The following is a 27,812-nucleotide window of genomic DNA, read 5'->3' as shown; positions in this document are numbered from 1 at the left end:
CGCTGCAAGATAAACAAAGGAAAGCCAATCAGAGGCGCTGACGTTCTTCAAATTTGAGGACGCAATAAAAATGCTTAAAATTGACCAATGAGCTCTGTTCCTGGGACACTTCCGTCCTGTTCGGTATGTGAGCTCAGTGCGGCGCAGCGTGCAGTGTATTAGTTTGTCTGTGTAACCATAGCATATGTATGTCCATATACCTGAAAATCACTGCAGATACAAAGATACACGGGTGGGATGGATATAAGGAGGCAGCGGGTCCCAGTCGGTCAGTATAAATAGTGGCATCGCTTAATGCAGTGGTTCTCAAACTTTTTCTATCATTCCCTACTTGGCAGGAAGAAATATTTTCACATCCCACCTCAGCAAAACAATGACAGAAAAGCCTAGGTGTAACTTTAGGTAAAATCAAACTCATTAACATAAATTTCTTCAGTAAGTTTTGTTAAGCAAAAAAAAACAACTTTAATTTCAAACAACTTTCTGTGACATTCGTCACTACACTGCTTCAATAGTCACTTTTTCAACCAAAAAAAAGGCAAATTAAGCAGAATTTGCACATTTCCGGAAATACAATAAAATTCAGTCTGTATAAACAAGAACAAATGCAGAAACTTGTGAAGAGAGGTGAAAAAGGCATTTAGTGAGAGGTTTCATACTGTCAGCTGCCAAAGATTTCAAGCATAAAATAGACAGGGCTCTTAATGATAGCAGTGAATGAGTAGGTCGCTAACGGTACCGCCTTGAAAATGACTCCGACGTTAGTTCTTTCCCCACCTATCATGACTCATTTTGAGAATCACTGGCTTAATCACTAATAGTGTCGATTTCAAAATTCGCTCATCCATCAATCCATCCATTTTACACATCTGCATTTACAGTGCAGGGGCAGTATGAGCTGGGCCCTGTATCACATATGTTAATGAAATGTATATAATTCGTGTAAAAACAGACTGCTAATCACGCAGATCGGCTTGAAATGGAAACATTTTCATGCAAATATGACTTACGTGAAGTTGTAATAAAACTTAATTTAACTTCGAAACTGTAGGCTATATATAACATCAAAATGACGCGACATTCTTATTTCTCAGTCAATAGTATCGAACAGAAAGTATTATTACACGTTTATTCCTTGAAAATAGTAAACGACATCATTTACTCTTAATTGTAATTTAACTCCATTACATTTCTTTACCAATACTGCATTTGTAATTCCGGTTCATTTTGCTAATTAACTCGCCGACATTTCGTCGGTGTTCCCAAGCTGCCTGTTGCGCACCCAGGAACGGCTCACTAGCGCCGTCTGGTGTCGATTCACGGAACAAGTCCGTTTGCACCTTGCAGCTTGAGTCGGGACCCCGACGTCTGAACCCGACAAGCGCACCGTCGTCATACGAAACAGCCCGCAAACAGGATGCTTTCTAATCGCGAACATGGCTCTCTCCTTGTCTGGCAGATTTAAGGCAAAGGGCTGGGTACTGCTGTTTCTTGCAATTTCGGCCTCGACAGCAAGTAAGCGTCAGTCTTATGATACAGTTTTTGTATTTCTGTACTATTTTTATTTAGTTGATAACTGGTGATTTTCTCTTTCAGTTTAGAAATGCAATGATAGTGTTTGTTGTATACCGTATTTTCCTCTATCTAGGCTATAAATATTAATTTATACAGTGAGGATTTTCCTTGTGTGCATAGTTATTAATTATACCGCATTTTAAATGAATTGTTTTAACGGCATTTGTGTTAAATTGTTAATCAAATGTATATAATTCGTGTAAAAATAAATATGTAAATACTTCCCATCTTTATAAACTCACATATGCTGGAAGTAAAATTAAAGGAATATTTCGTTACAATTGGTTAAATTACATCATGGCGAGAAATTAAAATACTGATTACCTTCAGTTACTGAACTGACTATTTTCGGGAAGAGCATAGCGGATGGTATAATGAACGAGAAAATCGGTTTTAAGAAAACTATGATGTGCTGTATTAGACTCCTTATTGTATAATGTTAGTAAGCATACGTTTTGCTATATGTTAGGTATTAAGTTTTGATCTTTGTTACTAACTCACGAGTAAATGTACAATTAATATGCTCATATCATACTGTAAAACTGCTCAGTGCATGTTTCCCCAAACCACAACCTAATTAATTAATTTTCTGTCCAAATACAATCAGTTACACGCAAGACACTATTCATAATTGGAGTTAAATGGCATCTATGTGAAATAATGTAAATACATACCTGACTTGGATTAAAAAATGTGGACATGGCAGAAGAGTGTTCATTGTATTTACATCTTGATAAATGTTATGACAAATGAAATGACCAGCGATTGTTTAACTAAAACATTAAATCAGGACACAGGTTAGACACATTCCAAAAAATCTGTCATTGTAGACATATGACCCTTTGACCCTAATGGGTGCTCAGTGCTTAACCTGAGGTGTCTTGGAAATTTTCTGCATTACTCAGAAATCTTAGTCTAAATGTCTGGGTCTAGACAGCTAAACATGAACATTTGAACACCTTTACATAATAGGAACCTTGTTGAAGCTTGCCGTACAGCCAATCGATGACAGGAGAACAGCATTTGCAGATACATGGTCTGAAAGATGAGGAAACAAGCAGTTTTAAATTAGCTGACAGTGAAACAAATCTTCTTTGTTCGAGAAGCAAATTCTGTGTGAAGCCTTTTAATACATTTACACTCATCTCAGACATTCCAGCCCTTGCATGGCAGATTATTTTAGTAGTAGCCTAATTTGTTCTGCAAATTTGTTCTGTTATAGCAGTGAGAATCTGTGTTTCTCTTGTAAGATTAGACCCCCCTTTGATGTCATCTAAGGTTTCAGACTGGATGCAGAGAGACAGAGGGCAGTGTTTGATGTGCACCAGGTGTGTGAAGCTGAGGAACGTGGCTATCCTCGCTTTACTGCCTGATCATCGCTAGCACATGCCAGCAATAAACCAACATTTGAGATAGCTCATCCCGGACATTAATTTAATTAACCAATTAACTGACAATGAACTGATAGTGGTTTTGCTTTAAAAATTAAGATAAATAGTTTATTTTTAAGTTGAAAGCACAGACACTAGAAAGAAAAAGTTGAAAAAAATATTATGGGATTTACCCATAATTATGTTTAAGAGAAGACCAAGAGTGAAATTTCAGGAAAGGGTTGTCTTTGATAAAAACCAGGAGATTTTTTCTTTAAAAAGGTATAAAACTGCATATAAATTCGACCTGAACATTGATGAACTTGCAGTAACATGACGTATCCACTGTTCCACCTTGTAGTGAAAAGCCAGAAGTCCTGTAGTCCATGTCTTACTTTCATTCTGTCTTGAACATTCAGACATTTCACACCTACAGAAAGGATGCTTTCAGTTATACCAGTAATCATATTTTGACAAAGTATCCATACTTTAGAATTTTTATCTGAATGAAAAAGACAAGATTATTCCTATAATTGTCATTTTTATTGTAGCGTTTATATGAAGTATCTGATTTACATCACTAAAATCCTCAGTCTTCAAAGACACAGCAGATTGAATTTTATGTACAATTGTCATTGCTCTCTCTGTAGCTAGTTCACAACTGGTTCACATGTATGAAATATTTTTACATCTGTTCTGTTTTTTTCTAACATATTTCTCCTTGTTTTCTGAAAGGTAACACCATTATATTAGCAAGCTATACAAACTATTCAAAAATACAGTAAATGCCTCGCATAACTGACTACTACATCAGCATGCGGTCGCCATGGAAATACTTCGGATTCAGAGACAGAACCATGCAGCTGGTTGTCATGGCAGCATGATGCGTGCTTTGTTAGAAGAAACATCTTGCCAGCATCATTGTGCCCAAAAAAGGAAATAGGAGTGGTTTGGACAAGAAAAAATAGCACTCTCTTGTAATTACTGTATACGTTTCTGTGCTTGGATCCTGCTGTGGCTGTTTCTGTAGCTAGTACTGCATCTACTAATATAGCTCATAAGAAGTTAACTTTGTATCAGGAATAGTCTTTGCTTTTCATTTTTGTAAGGCAGGTAAAATCATTACATTTGTCAACAAACAGAGAAATGTCCTAAGATTTCAGCTCTGGCTGCTTTGACCCAGCATGTTTATCATTCACTGCTGGCAACAGTGACAAGGTGATGATCATGAATATTTAGCCTAATTCATTTTCATAAACAAGTAGTCATATAGAGTAGTTTCCCCCAGCAGATATATAAAGAATAGAAAAAGGTGTTGGACTGATGGCATTCTTGGAAAATATAATCAGTAAATTTATGAATCCATCCAGCTTCTATAACCATTATTTAGTGCAGTGCCAAGATGCTACCCAATGGAGCCCAAGGCACCAGGCAGTGGGGCAACCAGGATGCCAATTTCTTGCCAGGTTAAATGTAAATATCATAAATGATATTTTAAATAACTTGTTCACGGAGAGCAACAACTCATAGTCAGCAAGCACAGCTAGATGATTGTGAGGCAAAGTAGTGTCAGGAACTTGGCAGGGTGGTGAAACAGTCTGCAGAATTATGTGGTATTATGACAAAGTTGAAAACATATTTTTGAGCACGCAGTGCTGCCATGTAGCTGTCACATTCTGACCTGGCACTGGATGAGCCACTGGAAGATGGATAGGTAGTTTTGACTGTCAGGCAGTTTGTGTTGAGAAGATCCTTGAGTGCACTTTTTATTTTCATTTGATACCAGAAGAGTCTCATATAAAACCTTGAGCAGTTGCTTAAAACTCCACATGTGGTGGTTGTGTTTCACGACCTCCCACGTTTAGGGACTGACAGTTCCACCTTTGTAAACGCCGTCACCTGCTGCAATGTTCTTATTCGGATCGGTGACTCATCGCTGTCTGTCAGTGGAAATGTCAACAGGCCAAAAAAAACGGCATCTAGTGTGTCTTACTCAGACTGTATATCAGCTACAGCATTAATTCATGCTGCAGTGTTTGTGGCATTTGTGGATTCAGGAAGGACCACTGAGCTGACGATGCACTTTTAGACACATCTACTTTCACTACTTATCAGTTCTCCTGCTCCTTAAATCATCTGTTTAACTGGAATTACTGTGTGCTAACTGGTAAATTAAAATTGCTCATTAAATGTATATTACTCTATAAATGTTGGCTTTTCAGGGGGGGCATTGTGGCCTTACACCTCCAGGGTTGGGGGTTCAAATCCCACCCTTGCTGTGTGTTGCATGTGTGCTCAGTGTCATTCCTCCAACAGTGCAAAGACAAACAGTCAGGTGAATTAACTTCTCTAAATTGCCCATCGTTTATGTTCGTGTCCTGTGATTGGCTGGCATCTGTCATGGACTTCATTCCCCAAATAATGGGTAAGCAGTTTGAAGATAGAGTAGAAGCTGTTCTACAGAGAATAAAACCATAGGAACCAAGCGACTTGTTTATGCCTATTTCTCTGGTATTGTTTTAGTTTCTGCTGTGAAGCTTTCTGTAAAAACGAGCTTCTGTCCTCCTGAATACAGTTTGACTGGCTGATATTTCGGCCCACTGTTCCAGGTGAATCTTCACAGAAGGTCCTTTCTGCCTGCCTGTCTAATCCCTGCCAAAATGGGGCGCTCTGTCAGGAAGCCCCAGTGAACTTCCTGTGCTGGTGTGCTTCCGACGTGCCTCCTCGCTCCGGCACGAGGTGCGAGGAGTCCGAAGGCCCGTGCCGCCCCGTGTCCTGCCAGGAGAAGGTTTCATGTACCCCACCCCCCACGGGCTCCGGAGAGCTCGTCTGCCAGTGTCACCTGGGCTACTGCGAGCCTCAGGTCCAGCTCTGCGCCCGGCGCCTCTGCGGCGGGGATGTACAGTGTCACCGCTCTCCCCGCCTCCGCGAAGAGCCCAATTACACCTGCAAGTGCAAGGGAGGCTATGCGGGTGCCCACTGTGAGGGCCGCGTGAACCACTGCGTCCCGAACCCGTGCCGGAACAGGGCGATCTGCAGGAGCAAGGGGGACGCATATGCCTGCTACTGCGTGCCAGGCTTCCAGGGTAAACACTGTGAGATCGAGGTAAACGAGTGCGCTTCCCAGCCCTGCCAGAATGGAGCCACTTGCACGGACAGGATTGGGAGGTACGCCTGCCTTTGCAAGCCGGGCTACACAGGTGAGTGGTGAGAAACCAGCACTTTTCACAGAGACCAGTATAAGACCAGTCTAAAAAAGGCATAACATTGTAACTGGAATGAAAAATGGAAATGGAGTGGTAAAGAACACAAAGGCTTTAATTCAATAATTACTAAAAATCTAAGACATGTTTCAAACTGTTGAATGACAGTCTTCTTATCTTGCAGATGCTTTTATACAAAGCAATTCACAGAGCAGGGTCAGAGGGTCACTGGAGCAATTGGGTTTAAAGGTCTTGCCCAAGGACCCAATGGTGACATCATTCTGCTCACCCTGGGATTTGAGCCAGTGTCCTTCTGATACCTGGTGCCCGGCTGTAGCCCGCTGAGCCACACACCCCCAGTTCTTCTTCTACTGCCAGTCCTGTAACTGAAGTGTCATTTTTACATACTGTGTAAACCTACAGTTAAAAAAATGCCTCCACTTTTCTGCCTGTTCATAGCAAGCCAGCTCTACCCTGCCAGTAATACTATTGTGCTGATCTTTGCACAACTTTGAAAAAGTAGTGTAAGCATTTACTGTATATAGGTGATTTTACTTATGCAGTGTATATATTTGTGCCTGTAGCTACTCTGATAAACTCTAGACCCCCATGACCTTGAACAAGCGGGTACAGAAATTGGATGGATGGATGGATGAATGGATGGATGGATGACTCATTATGTATTACTACATTACATTAACACTTTATGATAAATAATAATATTAGTAAGTTCCATTGCTAGACAATTCTGTGCAGGTATATAGACAACCTCAAAGCCACATTGTGTCTTTATGTTTGGCTTTTTTATATTATTGTACATTTTTCATTGGTTACTGACTCCTGAAGTCATGCCCTCAGTTTTGAATGAGTCAAAATTATAACTGATTATTATAGTGATGGATTCAGAAATGACACAACTTAGAATGAATCCCTTTCAGGTTCAAACTGCGAGCTCCAGACTGACGAGTGCCAGTCCCGGCCCTGCCTGAATGGCGGCAGTTGTCATGGTTACCTAAGGGGCTTCTCCTGCTTATGCCCGGCTGGTTTCCAGGGAGACTTCTGTGAAATCAACATTGACGAATGCCGAAGCCAGCCGTGTCAGAATGGGGCCCTCTGTGTTGATGGAGTAAATGGGTACAGGATATAATATTCATGCCTATTTCCTGCAACTGCAGTCGCGTCTCCTGAGACGACATTCAGTTGAACTTTTTCTGAAATGTTTGTGGACGTGCAGAGTAACTGCTAATAGCATCTCTTAGCTAACAAGGGCTAATATGAATTGCAGAATTACACTTCCTTAATAAGTACTTCATAAATATGTATGTTGAAATTCATTTGCGATGGTTGGTAGCCTAGCTGACGTGAAGTAGCGTTGTATGCTAATGTGAAATGCTGTTTCCCAGTTACAGCTGTGAAGCTCCCATAATGCCGTGTACATCCCAGCCCTGTCTCAACAACGGCCTGTGCCAAGAGAAGCACGGAAACTACACATGTAACTGCTGGCCAGGTACAACATCCCACCCCCAAAATATACCCTTTATCTGCTATAGTGGCCTTTGTTTTTCTTTTCTGAAATGAACCACTCAAGCCACTGGCTTCAGCATAGCTAGAAGACCTGACCCACAGCTCAACCTAAACTAAACTTAACACGGGTTATTTATTCTCCAATACGGAGTAATATTTTGCGGTTATTATAATCTGTTTACTCCCAGAAATCCTGCTTATTCTCTGTGAAAGTACTTGATATTTTGCTGACGGGGTTTCCCACACAGGGTACCAGGGCAGTCACTGTGAGGTGGACGTCAGTGAGTGCAGCAGCAGCCCCTGTCTCTCTGCCGGCGTGTGCCATGAACTCTCCTGGGAGGTGATGTATGGTAGGGAGCCTCTCCTGCCAGGCCGCTTCCGCCCCCAGCAAGCTGCCGGCTTTGTCTGCAAATGTAAACCTGGATTGAAAGGTATCTTTTCAACCGACGACATTTGTGCATGGTGTTTGCTTTTGTATTAAGCATTCTTCTCTCTTTGGACATTAAGCTTTCAAACACAATGCTATGGCTCCTATTTCCTGTTCTTTAACATTTTTAGCTACAGTCTGTAAGGCTTTTTAGAGGTTGTTCCAGGTTCTCTTATATAAATAGACCCTTCCAGGCATTCTCTGGGTAAGATGGTTAAGGTGTATTAGCCTAATCCTACATATCTGACTTGGGCACAGTCTAGAGCTGAGACATAAGGAGGGTAGGGTAGATGCCGCTGTGTGGGGAGGAATGGCCTGCACTTTCCACAATGCCGCAAGCAGGCCTGCACTTTCCACAATGCCCCAAGCAGGTCTGCACTCTCCACAAGTGTAATATTTAAATCTCAGCTGATTTGTAGTTGCATAGAGAAAAAACTGCATATGGTCGATATGCAAATGTGTTACCAAATCTTGTTACTGGCAAGATACAGTATGTGGATTATTTAGCGTCAGGAAGGAGATGACACAGAAGTAACAGCCTAATGCAGCGTTTCCCAGTCTGGGCCGTGGGGACCCACGGACCGTCCACGTTTTTGAGCGGGAGCTCCCAGGAGCTGGGAGGGAGCAAAAATGTGGACTGTCTGGCAGGGAGCTGAGAGGGAGCAAAAACGTGGACCGTCTGTGGGTTCCCCAGGACCGGGTTGGGTCACGTTGGCTTATGGTGTGTGAGTCAGCTGTGTGGTGTAGTCTTAAGTACTCAGTGTTGTTTGATTGGTTGAAGGACAAAATATACACAGCAAACAACTGTGGGCATTAATGAGCAATAACAGGTTCTGCTAAATGTCACATGGTCCAAAATATTCAATATCTTTCTTTATAGGTACTTTTTGTGAAGAGGACATCAATGAATGTGACCAGGACCCGTGCAAAAATGGCGGTATATGTGTAAACAATCATGGAGGTTACACATGCCAGTGCTTACAACAGAGCCAAGATGGACTCCTGTATGGAGGCCTGAACTGCACCGAGGCTCTGATTGGCTGTGAGGATCATGGGTGTCTAAGTGGAGGCACGTGCTTTCCGTTCTTCAGCGAGGATCGGCACGGGCACGTCTGCATCTGCCCCAGTGGCTTCAGCGGCTCAGAGTGCCAGAAATCGACGACCTTTTCTTTTGAGGGGAGTGGCTACCTTCACTTGGTGTCTCCTACGAGTGACTCTGAGAGCTTCTTTAACATGACATTGAGTTTCAGGACGGTGCTGGCCAACGCTGTCCTGTTTCAGTGGGAGGATGGAGAGTTTCTAATCAGGCTGAAGCTGGAGAATGGCCATTTACACCTGGAACTGCAGAGAAACGGTTCTCTGAATGGGGTCCTAGAGCTGCCTCACCACATGGCGGATTTAGAATGGCACTCTGTGGAAGTCACGCTCGGAGGAGAAACCCTGAAGATGAGGACGCTCGATGGTATGTGTCACCAACATTGTGGGGAGGAGGTCTATATACAAAGCAGACAGCTGGGCCGGAGCTCTGCGTTTCAGAGAACCTTCATCGGAGGGCTTGGAGTGGAGAAAACCAGCAGTGGGCCAGCAGAGGCCACACCCCCTCACTTCATTGGCTGTCTACGAGACGTGCGTCTGAACTCTCAGCTCTTACTTCCTGATACACGGGACGGCGATGTGGCAGTAAATGTGAGCCCTGGATGCAGAGACAGGCACATGTGCAAAGACGATCCATGTGAGGCTAGAGGCCGCTGCATAAACCTGTGGCAGAACCGACAGTGCGAGTGTTACAGGCCATACGTGGGTCAGAACTGTTCAGAGGGTAAGACGTTGGCAAAGAAGCATGTACACCATCCTTCTTTTGGTTACCGGGAATATGGTTATTTAACACAAAGCTGAAGTTGCAATTTGAAGGAATTCTATAATTAGGCTATAATTAATTATAACTCAAAAGATACAAATCTTATCATTACTGCTATGTTATATACATACTTTTATATGTAAATACTTTTCCGACTTCACATGGAGCAAGGAAGAGTAGACAAGGAAAAAGGGAAATGAAAGCAATAAAAGTACTGTAATACAAATGGAACTACATACACATACTGTATGTAGAGGTTTACACCTTGCAATAGACTAGTGTCCCATACAGAGTCTGCACAGAGTTCTGCACAGAGTCTGCACAGAGTTCTGCACAGAGTTCTGCACAGCATGTCAGAGGCTGCAGCTGCCACCAGCGGTTTGGAAAATGGATGGAAATTTTTAACTAAGTTTTTGTGAGTGTGGCCCCACACATAATCTCAGAAAGCACAAGCTGTGCCACTTACCTGGAATTCAAAAGTCCCTTTTCTCCTGATTGATCAGATATGTTCCCTCTGGCCAGTATCTCAGCAGGTCATCTAACCAGCAAGTTAATAGCGGTGGAGAAATGCTGACGGGAAAATGTGCCGTATATGCTGGTGCCTGTATAACTGTGATGATTCACATGCAGCCATGACGATCTTTCTTATATTATATAACATTGAATAAGCAGAAAGAATATTATGTTTACCTGACAGTGAAGGACAATGCAGTGAATGCACAACTGCACAGTGCACTGCAAAGCTGCAATATGTTATCTCAATATTTCCAGTCCTAACTTCTTTCTGTGTCTTTTTCCTTTTGCTGCAGAAAACATCCCAGCTAGGTTTGGAAATGATAACTGGCCAAGCTACGCTGTTTTTACCGTCGACGACAATCCTGGCCCTAACAATGTCATCTCCATGTTCATTGGCACCACGAAACATGCAGGATTGCTATTGGTTATCGCAAACAGCACTAACCAGTACCTTAGGATCTGGTTGGACGGTGGATTCGTACAGGTTCAAGCCAACGATTTTGAGATGCTCCATGGGGAGCAGTTTGTGAGTGACGGGAATTTTCACCTCGTGACTGTGGAGACAGAGGAGGACCGGATGTCCCTCTTTCAGTCTGGTCAGAAACATGGTATCACCACAACGATACAAACCCTACAAATCCGACCCAAAGACAAGGTGCACCTGGGCGGCTTGGTGGATCAACCTGCCTCCTCCTTGTTTGGGGGTTATTTTAAAGGCTGTATTCAGGATTTGCGTGTAAATTCCAAGCACCTGCAGTTTTATCCAGTTGGAACACCAATAAGCTCCTATACTCTAGACACCATTGTTAATGTTACACGCGGTTGCACCAGCGACAACATCTGCAATGTAAGACATTATGAACATGATCTTTCCTATGTCCTCTAAAATTTAGCCTGAGACCTCAGCAGTCCTGGAGTGGTCTGTGGCCCAGTAGGTTAGGGGATTGTGCCCAGAAGGTAATGGGTTCAAATTTACATCTTATTTACTTAGTAGACACTTTTTATCAGAAATGACATAGACTTTAGAAGACAGTCCCTGAAGCAACTGGGTGTTAAAAGTCTCAGTCAGAGGGCCAACAGTGATCCGATCAGTCTTCCAACCTTGGGATTTAAAAAGGCGATCTTCCAATCACAAGAACAATGGCCAAACTTGCTCATCCATTACTACAGTACTATATAGAGCTGGTGCCAAATCCTGTGACTGGAAGAGTAATTGAATACCTGTTGGCCCCTTGACTGCTCCAGGGGTGCTGGGTGACGGCTGGGTGACGGCTGGCCCTGCGCTCTGATCTCAGGCTTTTTGTACGTCAGTTTGGACACAAGTATCTTTTAAGTAAATATGTTTTTAAACTTTCCCTCTGGGATCAATAAAATGCATCTGATAAAATATATTTAATGAGCAAAATAATCTTCATAACTTATTAATTTGTTATTCAATTATTAATTCTTGGATAAACGCGCCTTTCATTGTAAATCAAGACATTGTGTAAGACAGAATACCAACCTTAAAAAAGGTTTATTGTCCAAGGCTGATTTTGGAAATTTACGAAATTATTATATGTAATAAGTTGTCTAACAAGGGCGCGATGACTGTTACGGGGCCACTTCTTTCTTGACCAGAAAAAGCCTTGCCACAATGGGGGAATGTGTCATCCCCTTTGGGACGACTTCTCCTGCACCTGCCCACCAAATGCCACCGGGAGGAGCTGTGAGCGTGTGCGGTGGTGCCAGCTGACACCGTGCCCCCCCACGGCAGTCTGTCAGCCCAGTGGCGAGGGCTTCGACTGTGAGTGCACCCCTACCTTTTTACAGCAAAGCTATGAAAAGCATAAAATGTCAGAGAAAACAGGCTTCAATTTACCTTTTCAGGTGTTATACATATGACTCCTTTGTTTGATACCACTTGAAATCGTGTCCCTCAGAAAAGATGATCTAGTCTTAGGTACTGACCATCAGCCACATCAGAGAAAGAGCTGGGTGGCCAAATGGATCTGCATCGATCTCCTACACCTGTACTTCTTTCTTGGTGCTATATATGTGTTGCTGGTCTGTGACTCAGCAGTTAAAAATGCTGTGCTTGTGAACAAAGGCTGCTGGTTCGAATGCTGTGGTTCGACGTCTGGCCATTAGATCCTTGATCAAAGCCATTAACCCCAAATTGCTCCAAGGACTGGTTAAGCTTGTGTTTTCAATTGTATATTGCTTTAGATAAAAGTGTCTGCTTTTTCTTCTACCTTGTCAGAGCAAAACATCCACAAAACAGGCTGCCACCCTTTTCCCACCCTTCTCTTGAGAGTTACACACTCCACACCTATTCACATATAATCTATAAGCGCTGGTACGTTCAGAATGAAAGTGTCCAGGGTCAGATACCTGTCCCTAGTAGGGCACTTCTACATGCAGAAAACACACACAAGCACATGTTTTCATGATTATAATGTTTTCTCTTTTTTTTAAAGGCATTTCCAATGCGACCTTTCAGGATGGCAGCAGTCTTATGGTCTACAGAACCAATGGGAAAATTATTCGCAATCTGACAAATGTCTCCTTCAGCATTCGGACAAGGAAGTACAACGTAACCATTCTGCATGCAGTAAAAGAGCCGGATATTTTCACTGTATTTGTCCAAGATTCTTTCCTCTTCCTGGAGCTACGCAGTGGCAACAGCTCCTTCACACTGAATTTGAAGAGTCAGCGTGTGATCAGCGATGGAGAATGGCACTCAGTGGAGCTCTCCATGGTGACTCCTTCGTCTCCCACCTCCCAGTGGTCCATGGTCATAGACAAAGGAAGCCACTCCACCATTTCTGGTGACAGTGCTGGGAATCTGGACTTCCTCAAGGACAGGGCAGATGTTCTTCTGGGGGGATCAGTTCCAGATGCAGCCGGGAACTTGGTTGGGTGCCTGAGTACGGTAGAAATCGGTGGTATCGTGCTGCCCTACTATGGAGACTCTGAGCTGAACCATCCAAGGTCCCAGGAAGAACAGTTCATCAAAACGACCACTGAGCCGGTATCAAGTGGCTGCACAGGGAAGAGTGTCTGTGAGGCCACACCCTGCGTGAACGGGGGCATATGTGAAGACCTCTTTAATCTCTCAGCATGTACTTGCTCCCCTGGTTGGACAGGGAAGCATTGTGAAGTCAACACAGACTGGTGCCTCTCCAGCCCTTGTGTCCACGGCAACTGCAGCACCCTGACTCTGGGATATGAATGTGTGTGTGAGGCAGGCTACACGGGAGTCAACTGTGAGGGTGAATTGGACTTCTGTGAGGGAAACAAGTGTGCGCATGGTGCCACCTGCCTCCACAGGGTCCAGAAGTACTCCTGCCTCTGTCCAGATGGCTACTATGGTCCTTATTGCACGTGAGTCTTACCACAATCCAGCAACAGTGCCCAGAGAGGTTTGGCTTAATGACTTTTGTTCTAAGCTTAGTGCATTTCTTGTTCTGGGTGGCAGGGTGACTCAGCAGGTAGCAGTGTTGCCGAATACACTTTGAGTCCAAACCCAGCTCATGTTCTCCCCGTGTCTATGTCGGCTTCCACCCACAGTCCAGAAACATGTACCGGACAAAAGGTTAGGGGAGATGGATGGCTAATTTTACAGACCATGAGGAATATCCAAGAAGTATTTCTCAGTTGATTTTTTAGCTAACTTCAAAATAACGACAAACAAAGGGACTGATTACAAAGAACTTAATGTTTTATGTTGCATCATTAGTGAAAAAAAATCTGCTTTCATTTAATGGTACAATTTCTCAAAATGTCACTACCAAATAGTTTACCTCCTGAAGTGGCTTTGGTGACGTCTGCCTGCCACACCCATCTCATAATCACACTGATAACTTGATCTGCATTGTGTCTTGAAGCCTCATCTAGGGATCATCGACGGCGGTTTCCTGTGAACATGTTTTTCATACTGATGCTGTCACACACTGCGATCACAGGCCTTTCGCAAAATAAACTGCATTGCCTTGAAAGTAAGTGGTGTTTCTAAAGGTTTTTTTTTTTTTTTTTTAACATATTCTGTGTTTCTCCTGTAGTGAGCCAGTTGAAGAGATTCCCTGGCATATAGTCCAGAATCAGTAAGTCTTCTGTGATTTTTTTTTCTATATTTCTGAGTTAAAGTAGTCACTTAGGTATACCTCCTTGTTAATGTGAACAGCCTTCTCCTGTGAACTGCAAATAATATAGCTATATCTGATATAGAGCATGTAGACAGGATCAAGAGGTTCAGTTACCATTTGGCTAAACATTAAAAGGGCTATCACGCCTGATCTAAGCGATTTTAAACGTTCTATGATGGCTGGGACCAGACATGGTGGTTCTGGCACCCTTCTCCCTTCTCGGATATTCACATACTGCAGTATCTAGAGTTTGCAGAGAATGGTGTGATCAGCAGAAAACATCCAGTCAGGGGTAGCTCCTTGGCTGAAAAGAGCGAGGTCAGAGGAGAATTCGTTAAAGCCAGATTTGATAAACCTAACAGGAAGACCACACATGCAAAAAACAATAGCTCAGTGCAACAGCAGTGTACAGATCACCTTTCCTGTGCACACAACTCATCTCTCTTTGATGTGGTTCTGGTGGAAAAAAGTAGTTCCCACCAGGTACCTGCAATGTGTGCTTAATAAAAGTAGCTGTTCAGTACATTTCTAGCATATACTGTAATTGAAACATTGGTTGTTTTTTCCAGGAACCTTGAAATGCACTGCAGCTTAAACAGGGATGTCATGCAAAGTTGAAAAAAAAAGTTTTAAACTTCCATTTAGAAATTAAGGACAACTGTTTTGAAATGTAGATTTCAAAAAGCCGACATTTTTGTCCTCCTGTTTCATTCCCTCACTTCACTCGCCTTTGAAGGGAAGGGACATCTGAATGACGAACAGGTGATATAACACGTAGCAGCCATTGGATAGAAGGCAGCCTCGTAGTAATAAAGTCACTTTTAAATCTGACAAAGAAATACCCCCGGAAGGGGGGCCGTTCTCAGAAGACTCACAGCTTCTCTTAGCGTTCAAAGCTCCACGCCGTCCTGTGAATTCACAGTCGTCCCAGGCTGCCGGTGTCCATCTGCGGGAACAAGTTGAAGAACTACACCTGTTACAATGGTGGGAACTGCTCAGAGACCGGGATGATGTGCGACTGCCTGGCGGGCTTCGTCGGGGACCGGTAAGGACCACTCTCTGATGTGTCCCTGGGGGTACAGGTGCTTCTAGGCTCTACAGTCACTCGTAACCATCACTATGACAATTATAATCAACATTCGATATCACCCTAAGGGGGGCATTGTGGCTTAGTCGGCAGGATGCAGTGCCTAGAATCAGAAGGTATCCAGTTCAAGTCCCTGTGTCAGCAGAGTAATTCCAGTGTTTCGAGCAAAGGCTCTTCACTCCCAGCTGCTCCAGGGACTTTTTCCACCATGTCTTCTCAAAAATGTGTGCCAATTTGAATAAAAGCATCTGCTAAAGAAATAACACATGAAATAAAGACTTTGTTGACATTTTTGAGGCCTGAATCTAATCATGCTGGGAGGGGGTTAAATATAAGCCAGTACACAAGTGTGTTGCGCTCCCAAACCCCCCTTTTGTTGGCAGGTGTGAGGTGGAAATTAACGAGTGCGCATCCCACCCCTGTGTGAACGGAGGGTTCTGCTTGAACATGATCAACAAGTTCTACTGCAACTGTCCCATCAACTTCGCTGGGGAGACGTGCCAGATTGATGTAAGCGACATCTGCTTTTATGTGTTCATGCCTTTGTGGCAACATCTCTTCCAGCTGCTGTCCTGCCTGATTCTGTGGCTGGACCAGGAACCTTGAACATGAGTGAGGGTAGGGAGGAGTAGGGGAGGCAGGTGACGTGCATCAGGTAATGGGGACAAAGGGGACCCCTTTGAGGTGGAATGTCAGTTAATTGCAATCAAATATGCAGCAACTGGGGCATCTGATGGGAACATTAGGTATTACTGATAACCTTTATCAATTCAGATATATCACATTTTAAAATGTGTCAAACATGATTTTTTTCATGTAAATAAATTAATAGATAAACAAACAAACAAATTAATAATATCCATTAAAACAGCTTTGTTGCTTTTTTACTTTTGTTTTTTTTTCTATTAGGATTTAAAAAATTATCCAAGCAGTTTGTAAACAATGTACATGTCTGCTTTATAAACTAATGGTAGAACTTAGTCAAAAATGTTTTCATTTCAGAAGGAGGCTGACTAAAGTGCCTATCGGGTGTTTTACATGAAAGGTTGTTTTTGTATCAAATTTCTGAAAGCCCAAGCCACCTCAATGTGAGTACATTTTGTTAAATAAGGTAAATGAATGCCCTTGATACATTTGTGAAATCATCAGAAATTAAAATATGTGTGTGCAGAAAACCTAGCTATGTGATGACGTGGCTCTCCGGGGGGGACTGGGATGGGAAGGAGATAGGGAGGTGGGGGGGGGACGGGACTGGGATGGGAAGGAGATAGGGAGGTGGGATGTGAAGGAGATAGGGAGGTGGGATGGGAAGGAGATAGGGAGGTGGGGGGGGGACTGGGATGGGAAGGAGATAGGGAGGTAGGGGGGGGACTGGGATGGGAAGGAGATAGGGAGGTAGGGGGGGGACTGGGATGGGAAGGAGATAGGGAGGTAGGGGGGGGACTGGGATGGGAAGGAGATAGGGAGGTAGGGGGGGGACTGGGATGGGAAGGAGATAGGGAGGTGGGATGGGAAGGAGATAGGGAGGTGGGATGGGAAGGAGATAGGGAGGTGGAAAGCTCCAATTTGCACATGAATAGCTTTTTATCTACATGTTAAAAGCCACTGTTGGACATTTCACTAATGTTCATATACAGCTATAATATCACAGTGGCTGTACATGGCCGTCGTAGGAAGAGGTGGATAGTTGAGGTCCAGAAAGTAAAAATCCAGACCAAGATTTTGTTTCAATCAACCAGTTCAGTATAAAGAGTCACAGGCACAAAGTACTCAACTGATTGGTTGAAACAAAATCTTGAACTGGATTTTTACTTTCTGGATCTCAACTATCCACCTCTGACCATAGAAAACAAATTTTCTTTGCTACCCTGAGGCCCTCATGCATTTCAGGGCTGTGCGTGTTAAATTTCATTATTTGCACTTCATTTGATTTTTTGAATTTTATGTATATATTTTTGCAAATTAATATTTGGAAAAATATGTGCAACAAAAATGTATGGAACAGGAATTTAACGTTAAATTTAGTCATTAAAACCTGAACTTAGGGCCATTATTAAACATTAGCTGTCAGCAGTTTTTGTGAGAGGACAGTATGGTATCTGTTTTTATCATTATTAAAGGGCTTACTTGAATTAATACTTTGAACCTGGAATATATCATAGATAAATGTGTTTAATTGGTTTCAAATGAAAGCAGGAAAAATGTACCTATATCATCGTAAAGGTAGCATTTGCATGCAGAACCAGTTTCAGGAAATTTGAGAACGTTTTTTAAATAGCAAACCTTTCCTTTTTGGAAATGAATGTCAAATAATTTAATTAATATTCAATTTACATTTCTTATTTATCAATTTAAGTACCTTCAAGTAGCTTATATTAATATGTTTTAGCCAGATTATGTTTTTGCTGTTTATAGTTCATGTAGTTCTTTAACTTGGCAGCTACAGTGAGATGTTAATTCACTTGCATGATGGATGAACGAAGGGACACTGTCATCACAACGTGCAGCCACCATGTCCCACACATGTTTGCAGTCTTTTTTTTGGTCTGTTTCTTTGTCCGTCTGGCTGTCTGTTAATCAGTTACTCATGACGTACCTGTGAGAGCTTATCCTGATTGGCCAAATTCTCAGACGTCACTCCTCATCTTTGTACCATTTGTGTTTGTCATCAAAATAAAGTCCTGTCCATCTTTTCTGTTTTTGCTCTGTCATTACACCCTGCTTGCACACCGGGTATTTTAATTTGCTGGCATAAGTGTATTCGTGTTCATTCGTCTAACACGCATGCTGACAGATTTTCAGATACGTGTCCCAAAGTTATTTTGAAGGTTAGCTCACTAGTGTAGGACGTTCTGCACCACAGCAAGTGTAACTGAGTAAATAATGTATCAGTAGAACGTGTCTTCAGAATCAGCTGTGATTCCATAAAACATCTTGGCCATATCTTATAATTTTACTAAATGGGCTGAAGCATGAACAAGATGTTTAATATTTATGACCTTACCAAGGTTTAGTCTGGCAAGTTTAGCATTTTAACTATCACACTCTAGGGGTGTAACGATTCTGTCTGCTCACAGTTTGGTAGGTACTGTGTTATTGCACCCATGGAAATGGTAAAAAATCTGACAAAGATACATTAAAAAAAAAGAAAGAAAATCACCTTTTAATTAAACTGTTCAGTGCTGTTGATAATAACTTTTAAGTTTTCTAGATGTATTTTTTGGAAAAAACAGTTTTTTCCAGTATGTATGGGAAAATGACAGGCATATCGTAAAACTGCAGTTCATGTGTGTGTATCGAACCATCGGTTTGATAATATACTGCGTACCGTTACGTTGATGAACATGTTGCAACCAAGCTAAATATACAGTTATTTGGAAACATAAAGGGGTGGCGTGGTGGTGCAGTGGTGGTGCAGTGGTTAGTGCTGCTGCCTCACAGTGAGATGGTCCTGGGTTTGGTTTTCTGTGTGGAGTACGCACACGTTCCCTGTGCTCATGTGGGTTTTCACCACGGTCCAAAAGTGTGCAGGATAGGTTAATTGGTGAGTCTAAATTGACCCTGTGTGTGTGTGCCCTGTGGTATGTTGGTACTTGGCCAGGGTTGGTTCCTGCTTGTGCCCATTGTTCCCAGGATAGGGTCTGGTGACCCCAGTTGGGATTAAGTGGTTTATGGATAATAAATAAAGAGTATCCTAAATATAAGGGTAAATCAGTGTGCTAGAGGTGTAACAATACCAGATGCCTATGGTTCAATATGTATTGTTGTTTTGGGGCCACGATACATATTGAACCGTGGGTATCCGGTATCATTGCACCTCTACCACACTGATTCTGTTTCATTATTATGGGATTGCACCCCTCCTGGGTTAATCCCTGCCTGTAGCCGCTGCTTCTGGGGTAGGCTCCCTGTTACTCTGCATAACAGACGTGGGTATGGAAAATGAATAAAATAATTATTACTATAAACTGTGTTAAAAAGGTACCAGTTATGTCTACTGCTACAGGAATGTTTTTCCCACTGGGTGAACCATCGTCAGTCCAATATTTTTTATTAATGCAAGGATAAAACCTGCTGTCAAAAAAATTTACATTAACTCTTTATGCATGGTCTGTTACATTAGCCTTTTTTGAACACAGTGAAAAGATGAGTAGAGGAGATTATGATATACTTTGTGAGTTTGTTTGGCCGGTAGTGTTGTTGATTAAATTAAGGGCGGAAGGATGGTAAGAGAATTAATCCAGTTGGAAGTAGGCTGTAATGCCATGTTTGATTTTAAAAGTATTTGTTTTCCATCTGTACGGCTTCTCTGAAAATAGGAGGAAAAATCTCCCACTGTTAAATGTGGGGGTTGCTGGTTTGAGTGGTGTGGCCTTCGCTGGTGTGTATGGTTCCTGCATGGAGTCTGAAAGTTTTTAGTCAGCAAAAGTTAAGCACACACCTTCCTTCGGGGGAAGGCAGGGCGATATAGCTAGCTGGTGTCTCTCTGGCAAATGAACGTGGGACAAACAAGTTCAAGACAAGGTTATTAACTCAGAGAAATCCAGAAACTGAAGTGTGAGGCTTTTTAAATTGTTTGTAGAGAACAGTTTTTATCTTTGGGCTTTGTTGTTTCTGCAAGTGTCCTTGTGTTTCAATTCCTGGAAAAACTGACTCCAGCATGTTGTGGATAATTTACATTATTTTACTCTTGCAAAGCTGCTTTCCTTTAATAGAAGGTAATCAAGTCTCCATTCTTTTTATTATAACCTGATTATGCAAAACTGTTCCTTAAGAGCGTGTTTATGTTGAATTGTGAGTATTTTGAGAAATAGATTTTTTTTTAGAATACAGTTACATTATTTTTCAGTTGCAATCTGCTGCTTTTGTTAATTTAATCAAATGTGAAATATAAAAATTAGCATTTTAAGATAAATGTTTAAATATTTATTTTTTTTAGTAATGATAAAGAGGCAAAAACTGTCAATGTAAGTCATGGTTAACTTAATCTTATCATAATATACCAATGTCTCAACAGCTCAGATTGCCAATAACACAACACAAATCAGTACAACAATTGTAAGTGCAATTACAATAGTTTTGCCTTTTTGAATGATATTGTATTGCAAAATAACTTTCATGATTTTTCCTAAAAAAATTGCTGAATATTAAATCAAATTCAGATTAGATGAGATGCAGTCACATTTTAAGTATTGTCCAGTTAACTGTTAGGGTTTATCATTTTGGAATTTATAAACAATGTAAGACATTGACCATTAAAGTAATGTCAGTGGACACGGATCCATACACTGAAGTGAGCAGTTTAAATTATGCTGGTCCTATTTAAGATAAAAGGATAACAATTGCCTTGAATATTCTACACTAGGAGCAATACATGACATGTTATTATTACAGTAATTAATGGGCAAGGAATCTTTATGTATTGCTATGATTTATTATTTATTACATTACATTAGTCATGATATGATAATGTCTATAAAACAGAAAAAGCATTAAATATAATTATTGTTGCCCAAACACATAATAATATTAATCAGTCTTACTTTGTGATGAGCAAGTATATTTTATGATATTTAGAATTGTGTTCATATCACTATTATTGCCCTAAATGAGGCATAGGTCTACGTTAGAGATTTGAAATGTTAGTTGTTTTGGGGATGTTTGTTGGGGTTTAATTTCGTGTTTGTGATTTCCTGCAGCCTCGGCTCTCTCAGAGCACGTCACCGATAATAGCTATTATTGCGTCATGTGTCACCGGAGCAGTAATAATCATAATAGTGGCGACAGTCGTTACCTTCATCAAAATCCGCGAGAAGCGTCAGATAGAGGGATCACTCCGACCTCGGAGTCCGGAACAGCCAGCTGCAGTGGATGCGGGAAGCAGGGCGGGGAAGCCGCCGCAGGTGGAACGCCTCGTGTGAGAACGAGGCAGAGCAAAGCGACACAGGGGCCTGACTGTCCGCTGAATACGCTTCCGAACATGTCTTACTGTTTCAATGAAAGGAACATTTTGAAGCAACAATTTTAGGCCACGCTACAGGCTTCACAAACATTTTAGAACAGACGTGTGTGTGTGTGTGTATATACAAATCCCCCCTCCCCCCAAAAAAAAATACGGAAAGGTGTACTCTGCTTTAAAGTAGAAAAAGACCCATGTGAGTACTAGCGCTAACCTACTTTGGAAAGTAGACTTGAATTTAAATTATACATAATGCATAACACATTCATGAAAATAACACAAACAGTAACTGTAATGGTGGTTAAGTGGGGGGTCTGGTTGCCTGACACCTCCAGGGCTGGAGTTCTGAGTCCCACCTCTGACCCATAAGTGACGTTTGCATGTTCTCCCTGTCATATGGATTTAACCTCAAAAAATGTGCAGTAAGGCTGATGTCTATAGTGTGTGAGCATGCATGTGCCCTTTGACAATCTGGCATGATGAACCGTTTAGGGCGTTCCTCCACCCAGAACACTATGTTGCTGCCATTTGACCCTGACCAGGATTAGAGGTTAGAAGAAAGATGGATAACTGTTCAGAGGCTACCAGATGCTAAATCATTCGTAACCGTGCTGACACGAGTTGATTTGCAACACCTTTCAGCTAAACGGCGATGGTCTGACGTCCCAGCTCCTGCTGTCTGCCTGCCTGGTCTTGGTGGCACTGCTCCTCGCCATTTTCCTGACTTTTGCTGCCCTCGCTGTGGTTGTGAAGCGAAGGGCGTCCCATGGCGCCTACAGCCCCAGCAGGCAGGAGAAGGAGGGCTCCAGGGTAGAGATGTGGAACATGGTACAGCCTCCACCCATGGAGAGACTCATTTAAAAGGCACCCACCCCCGCCACCCGCAAGATGGTACGGCCTGCCGGGCAGATGCATCAAAGTGAGCGTCTGTTCCTCAGTATGGCCGGCAAGCTCTCAGGACGTTCAGAAGCCGCCGGAACCGCCAAAAGGGAATACGCAGCCAGGAAGCGGACGCGATCTACAACAAAATGGCAAACGACCCGGATCTTTTACCCAGGAACTACACCACAGACAAATGGCTGAGATGCATCTGGACAAACTGGCAAGGATACTAGACACCACAGTCTTGGATAAGTGCAGTCTTTGTATTTGTTTAATGGGTCAAAATATCATTACTGATGGTACGTTGCACTTGGGTATAATGTAATACTTTATCTGTTACTACTTAAAAGGGATTGTGTTAAATTGTGTGATATTGTTCTCTGTGGTTTAATTTATGATGTACTAGAAAAACAAAATAGTATTTTAGCGAATTAGTTATATTTAGATATTTTTGTATATTTGTAAATTATAAATATCTGATATCTCATTCTCCTGATTTACTCTTAGTGCCTTTTAATGCACTTTGCCACCAACCCACACTTTCTTATTCTTTTGGAACTTCATATCGCAGACAAGATTCAAAGATTCCTGATAAGAGCCATTTTAATTGTTCAATGATGCATTCTCAGTTTCACAGATCTGCAAGGAGCTTATAAAAGCCGCCCAAATGTCACCTGCTTACAAAAGAAAGTTATGTAAACTTCCTGGAAAAACGTTTAGATCTGCATTTCCTACTCAAGGTATTAAAATCAACTAAATACGATTAAATCAGGATAGCTGAATGCAGGTGGCCATATATTCAAAAGCAGAACCAACACGTCTGGCATCAACGAATGCACCACATTCAAAATCTCTCAGCTGGAGCATCCTAGCTGTTCTAAAGCTTAGCAGAGCAGTTACTAAACCCAACCACTGATTATATTTATTTTGCCATTTTGCTCTGTAGTAACTAGTCATTTGTATTTTAGTCTGTAGTCCAGAATGACTGTTGGTGAGGAGGGAAAACAAACCAACAAAAATTGAATAAACATCCATATTTTGTTTTTATTTTCTCACAGTGAGTAGCTACCACATATTCAGTTGTTCTATTTGCTCAACAACACTATGTATTGTCAGGTTGTATTACCAGAGTTATTTCTGGAGGACATGCAAGTGTGAACCAAGTTATGCAGTAATTAAGAGGAACAGAACAGCCTTTGGAATGCTGGCTTTTGATGGATGAATTGTTATTTATATATATGTGTGTGTGTATGTACACTCACAGTATAGACAAAAATTGTAATCTGCCGGTACTGTCAATTTTTATGGAATGAACCTTGCATCTTATGGATGTGTACACATGACTAAGAACCATTAGGCAATATGGTCAGCATATACAATTAAAATTCACAGTGGTTTTGATTCAACATCCGTACCACAGTGCTCAATGATTAATGCAACCTCTTGTTAAAGTCAAAATTTTAAATAAAAATTTAAATTAACTTATAAAATGGCAAAAAAAAAATGAAAAAACAGTCTAGTGAGCATCACACAATATCACCAATGTTCTGTACAGCACTTGGAATATAACGCAGAGAGAACAATCCCTGTCCACAATGCATAATGTACCGTCCCAGAAGTTAAATTCATTTTTATAAGTAGTAAAATGTTCCTGGTGAATTACGAAGCCCAAATTGTCTGAGTTTTCTGCTGCTGCTGCTGCTTTAAGTTTTAATGAGGAACCAATCATTTGAGGGAATGTTTACTGGCAAATATAAGCCTGTTATGGAAACATACTGAGAAATGAGGATCTTGCAACGTCAGTAATAAAATTGCTTCACTCACCCTTTAAACATCTTAGCCTGTCCCTCCACCCTAGAGGGCCATGTGTTATTTCTGTAAATACGAGGATTTACAGCAACCAAACCAGAGTTCAAGCAAATGAAATGAACATGGAAATATACAAATGATGGTACGATGAACATGTCAACAAAAAAAAATCATACACTATACGAGTAGATGCTGCATTAAGATACTTAAAAAAACACCGTTATCAACTATTAAAGTATAATGTGGACATTAATTATAGGCATTCAAATTTATTGATTGGTTTAAACATATATCAATATAGCAAAAAGAGCAGGACATGTATCGTTGCATTTTTTTGACAGGAAAATATATATATATAAAATACGTACATGACAACCTGGTTAACTTGCAATGTAAACAGTGACTGCTAATGATATGGACATGGGGTAAAAACAAATAAAATTAACTGCTTTTACATCATCATGGGATTCCCCCCTTGTGTAATGCTGGAAATACCACAAAGGCGGAAAAAAATACTTAAGGGAAAACTAGGCGTTATTTTGCTCTACATTTTTGTTTTAGGTAGACTATATGTAACACGACTCCTTTATAGTGTTACTTTGCTTTATGGGTAATGGTTAATTTAATCGGTTTACCAAAAAAACAAAAACTTAAACTTTCAGTTGGCATTTTCAATGTGTGTTATTCTGTCTTTGATATCTTATATTTTGAATTTCTTAAAAGCAGCATCAGGAATATGCCATCAGAATATATTCAGGCAGATCAATTTTTAAAAAGAAGAAAAAAAAACATAAAACACTGAAATTACTGCCTTTAAGAATACCGACACAGAGTCGAAAGCGCAATAAAACATTTTAGTTAATACTTTTTTGTGTTTACACAAATTCTTCTGGCAGATTATCACTGGGGAACTGATTGGCAAACACTTGCTATTGGTCAAGAAAAGCATGTATGTAAGGCACACCTCTCAGCCTTGAACTCAACACTTTACAGTATTCATGCTTTACACAGTATCGTTCACAAGTACAAAACATTTTAACACTCAAACATTACCCAGCATTGCAATGCTTACAGTCAAAAAATGCTACATTTATTATAATAAAAATACCCATTAGTGTAGCCACATATAAAAACAAAGCCAGGTACCACTGGAATAAATTAAAGGCTTACGTTCCTGTGACCTACAGAGATGCTTAACATTTGATTAGTTATTATGCCAAATGACTTTCAAAATGCCAAAGCTACTTATTTATAAGGTAATACAGATAACTCTGCATTTTAATTTTGCCTCATTTTAACTTTTATGATGGATGTTAAATAATCATTTTGGTTCCTTTAGTCACACAAATTCATGTATGTCCATAAACATCATATATAATAACGATATTCTTGTTTCTATTCTTATTCTAATTGGGGGGGGGGGGTGGTAAAACATTGTTTCCTTTAACAAGATTACATTTTTATTACTTGAAAATGCAGCCATTTTCTTGCGAGACAGTATACAGATACAACGGTACTATTTTAACGCTCATTGGTGGTGCTGGTGGTGATGAGTAAGGTAGTGAACAACTGAGGAAAATAGTCCATCTGGTGATTAATCAGTTCAAATTAAGTCATTAATGACACACTTATTGCTTTACGACCAGATCATTACTACAGCATAAGAATGGTAAAAGCTACTCTTAAAGTGTCTTTCGAAATTAAATGCAATATAAAAGGTTAGACAGAGAGCCTCTTAGACAACCACGAACAGTGTGGGCTACATAGCTCACAGCATAACATCCGCAATCACCGACTTCTGCTTTAGGTTGCATCCTCTCCATAGGAGAACATCATCATTTTCCAAGACCATGTCCTTACCTGTGCAAGACACCCAAGTCATTTTAAACGTATTGCTTATCATGTTATATTCAAGCACTTGAACGCTTCCTAGCTGTAGGCAGCAGCTTGGAAAGCCATATAAGGGGTGTATCATTTGCAAAACTCAAAAAAAAAAAAAGAAAAGAAAGAAACCTACAAAACCAAGACTACAGCCAGCGTACCAAAAGACCCGCACACCCATTCCCCCGCGCTCCTGAGACACAGGAGAGTCCCACAAAGGGACTCTGCCTCGCCCCATATCCTTGGTGAGTTTGGATCACATCTGCATTTCCACACCTACGCGGAAAATCCTACACCCCACAGTGCAAGCACGAATATGACCTGAGGAAAGACACTAAAATTACCTTCAAATAGAAACATGATCAGTTAGTCAATAAAAATGTCTTTACAAAAGGTTTTCTGCAGACGGGATGAGATGGAAATTTTACATATGCACAAGTTTCAAATATTAAGTGATTGGTTACTCCTTTGTTTCAGAACTGCTGCATATTAAGTGACAGTGATCTATTTAAGGCATTTTACACGACTGCACAGGAAAGGGACACAAGTTCTAATGCAAGACTCAAAGCCTGGTGAAGCTGTTACAGAAGCTTTAAATGAATAATCTGGTGTTAAAAGCCTTCATTTGATTGCTCATATGAACACAGTGATATATCTGTACCTTTGAAGTGACAACAGTACCCTACAGTGCAAGTACTACACAACGTAAACTAAAAGGGCAAAGAAAAAAAATTAATCTGTACAATAACGATGTCAATGACAGAAATCCCTTTTTAACCCTTTTGAACCGAAACAATATTTCCATTTCTGCTGGAAGGTATCATCCCCAAGTGTTACCAAAGACTGCAGTCCTAATTTAACAGGGACATTAAAATTTTGCCAGTGTAAGGACAGGAAATGAAATTAGCGCGAGCACCAGCATGCTCACACATTTAATCTGTTATTAACAAAAAAAACGAAAGCGATTAATTAAATAGAAAGGACAAAGAAAGTGATCAAGAATAACGCTAACCCTAAGCCCCCACCCCCCCCTAACATTTTCAGGACTTGTGGAAGACATCACTCTTGACCTCAGAGGAGTGCGGGCCAGTGCTGAGAGGTGCGCTATTCTGGTAAACGGCCTGGATCTCCTCCAGCAGGCCCTTGTCCAGAGCCTCAGCTGGAGTGTTACCCTGCCCGCTTACATTCTCCCAGGCCACCAGCATGGAAGGCTGTCGTGGCGCCGGTTGGGCTCCGTCCTCCAGCGGCGCACGATCTTGGTACTGCTTCAGGGTCCGCTTGGAGAGCACCTTCCGCCTCAGGAGGACCCCGCTCCCCCTCTGAAGCTCGGAGCCTGGGGCATCCGACGTTGGATTCTCCTGGAGGCTATTCTCATTGGCCGCATCGGCCGGAGGCGCGGGGTCCACTGGAAGGATTGTGTCGCAAAAGTAACTGGCGCCCGCACTGGTATGCCTTCGAGGAGAAGGGGGCAGCTGCCTCCCGCGGATGGAGCTGTCGTCCTGTCCCAGGTTCCAGCTCTCTCGTTCACCACTACTGGGACAGAGCTGAGCCAGGTTACCCTCACTGGGGGGGTTGGACTTGTTCTGAACCAAAA

At 41.6% G+C, this 27,812-nt stretch overlaps 2 protein-coding genes across 6 annotated transcripts in view; one reads left to right on the top strand and one right to left on the bottom strand.

The window, feature by feature from the left end:
* Positions 1–171: 171 nt before the first annotated feature.
* crb1 (crumbs cell polarity complex component 1) lies at positions 172–23,573 on the top strand. Its single transcript, XM_023794679.2, has 14 exons — positions 172–268; positions 1,460–1,515; positions 5,555–6,145; positions 7,087–7,282; positions 7,552–7,655; positions 7,921–8,103; positions 8,980–9,918; positions 10,767–11,320; positions 12,094–12,259; positions 12,933–13,839; positions 14,517–14,558; positions 15,523–15,645; positions 16,071–16,197; positions 22,289–23,573. Exons 1-14 carry the CDS (start codon positions 189–191, stop codon positions 22,505–22,507), a joined length of 4,287 nt encoding a protein of 1,428 aa, XP_023650447.2. The 5' UTR covers positions 172–188; the 3' UTR covers positions 22,508–23,573.
* The window catches only part of dennd1b (DENN/MADD domain containing 1B), a 78,508-nt gene continuing 74,243 nt past the window's right edge, over positions 23,548–27,812 (bottom strand). For all 5 annotated transcript variants that reach the window (XM_023794680.2, XM_023794682.2, XM_023794681.2 and 2 more), the window contains one exon: positions 23,548–27,801. In XM_023794680.2, coding sequence (XP_023650448.2) covers positions 27,259–27,801 — 543 coding nt within the window. In that variant the 3' untranslated portion in view covers positions 23,548–27,258. The remainder of the gene's footprint in view (positions 27,802–27,812) is intronic.

This window comes from Paramormyrops kingsleyae, chromosome 15 (genome assembly GCF_048594095.1).
Source record: "Paramormyrops kingsleyae isolate MSU_618 chromosome 15, PKINGS_0.4, whole genome shotgun sequence".
NCBI lineage: Eukaryota > Metazoa > Chordata > Actinopteri > Osteoglossiformes > Mormyridae > Paramormyrops > Paramormyrops kingsleyae.
Note: the sequence above shows the minus strand (reverse complement) of the source record. Positions and strands in the feature narration are given on the sequence as shown.

Excerpts from the sequence above, each read along its gene's own strand:
- crb1 (XM_023794679.2), top strand. The coding sequence starts at position 189 with ATGTCCATATACCTGAAAATCACTGCAGATACAAAGATACACGGGTGG. Across the intron at positions 1,516-5,554 it reads AATTTCGGCCTCGACAGCAA|GTGAATCTTCACAGAAGGTC; the intron begins GTAAGCGTCAGT and ends CCACTGTTCCAG. Across the intron at positions 15,646-16,070 it reads GCGGGCTTCGTCGGGGACCG|GTGTGAGGTGGAAATTAACG; the intron begins GTAAGGACCACT and ends TTTTGTTGGCAG.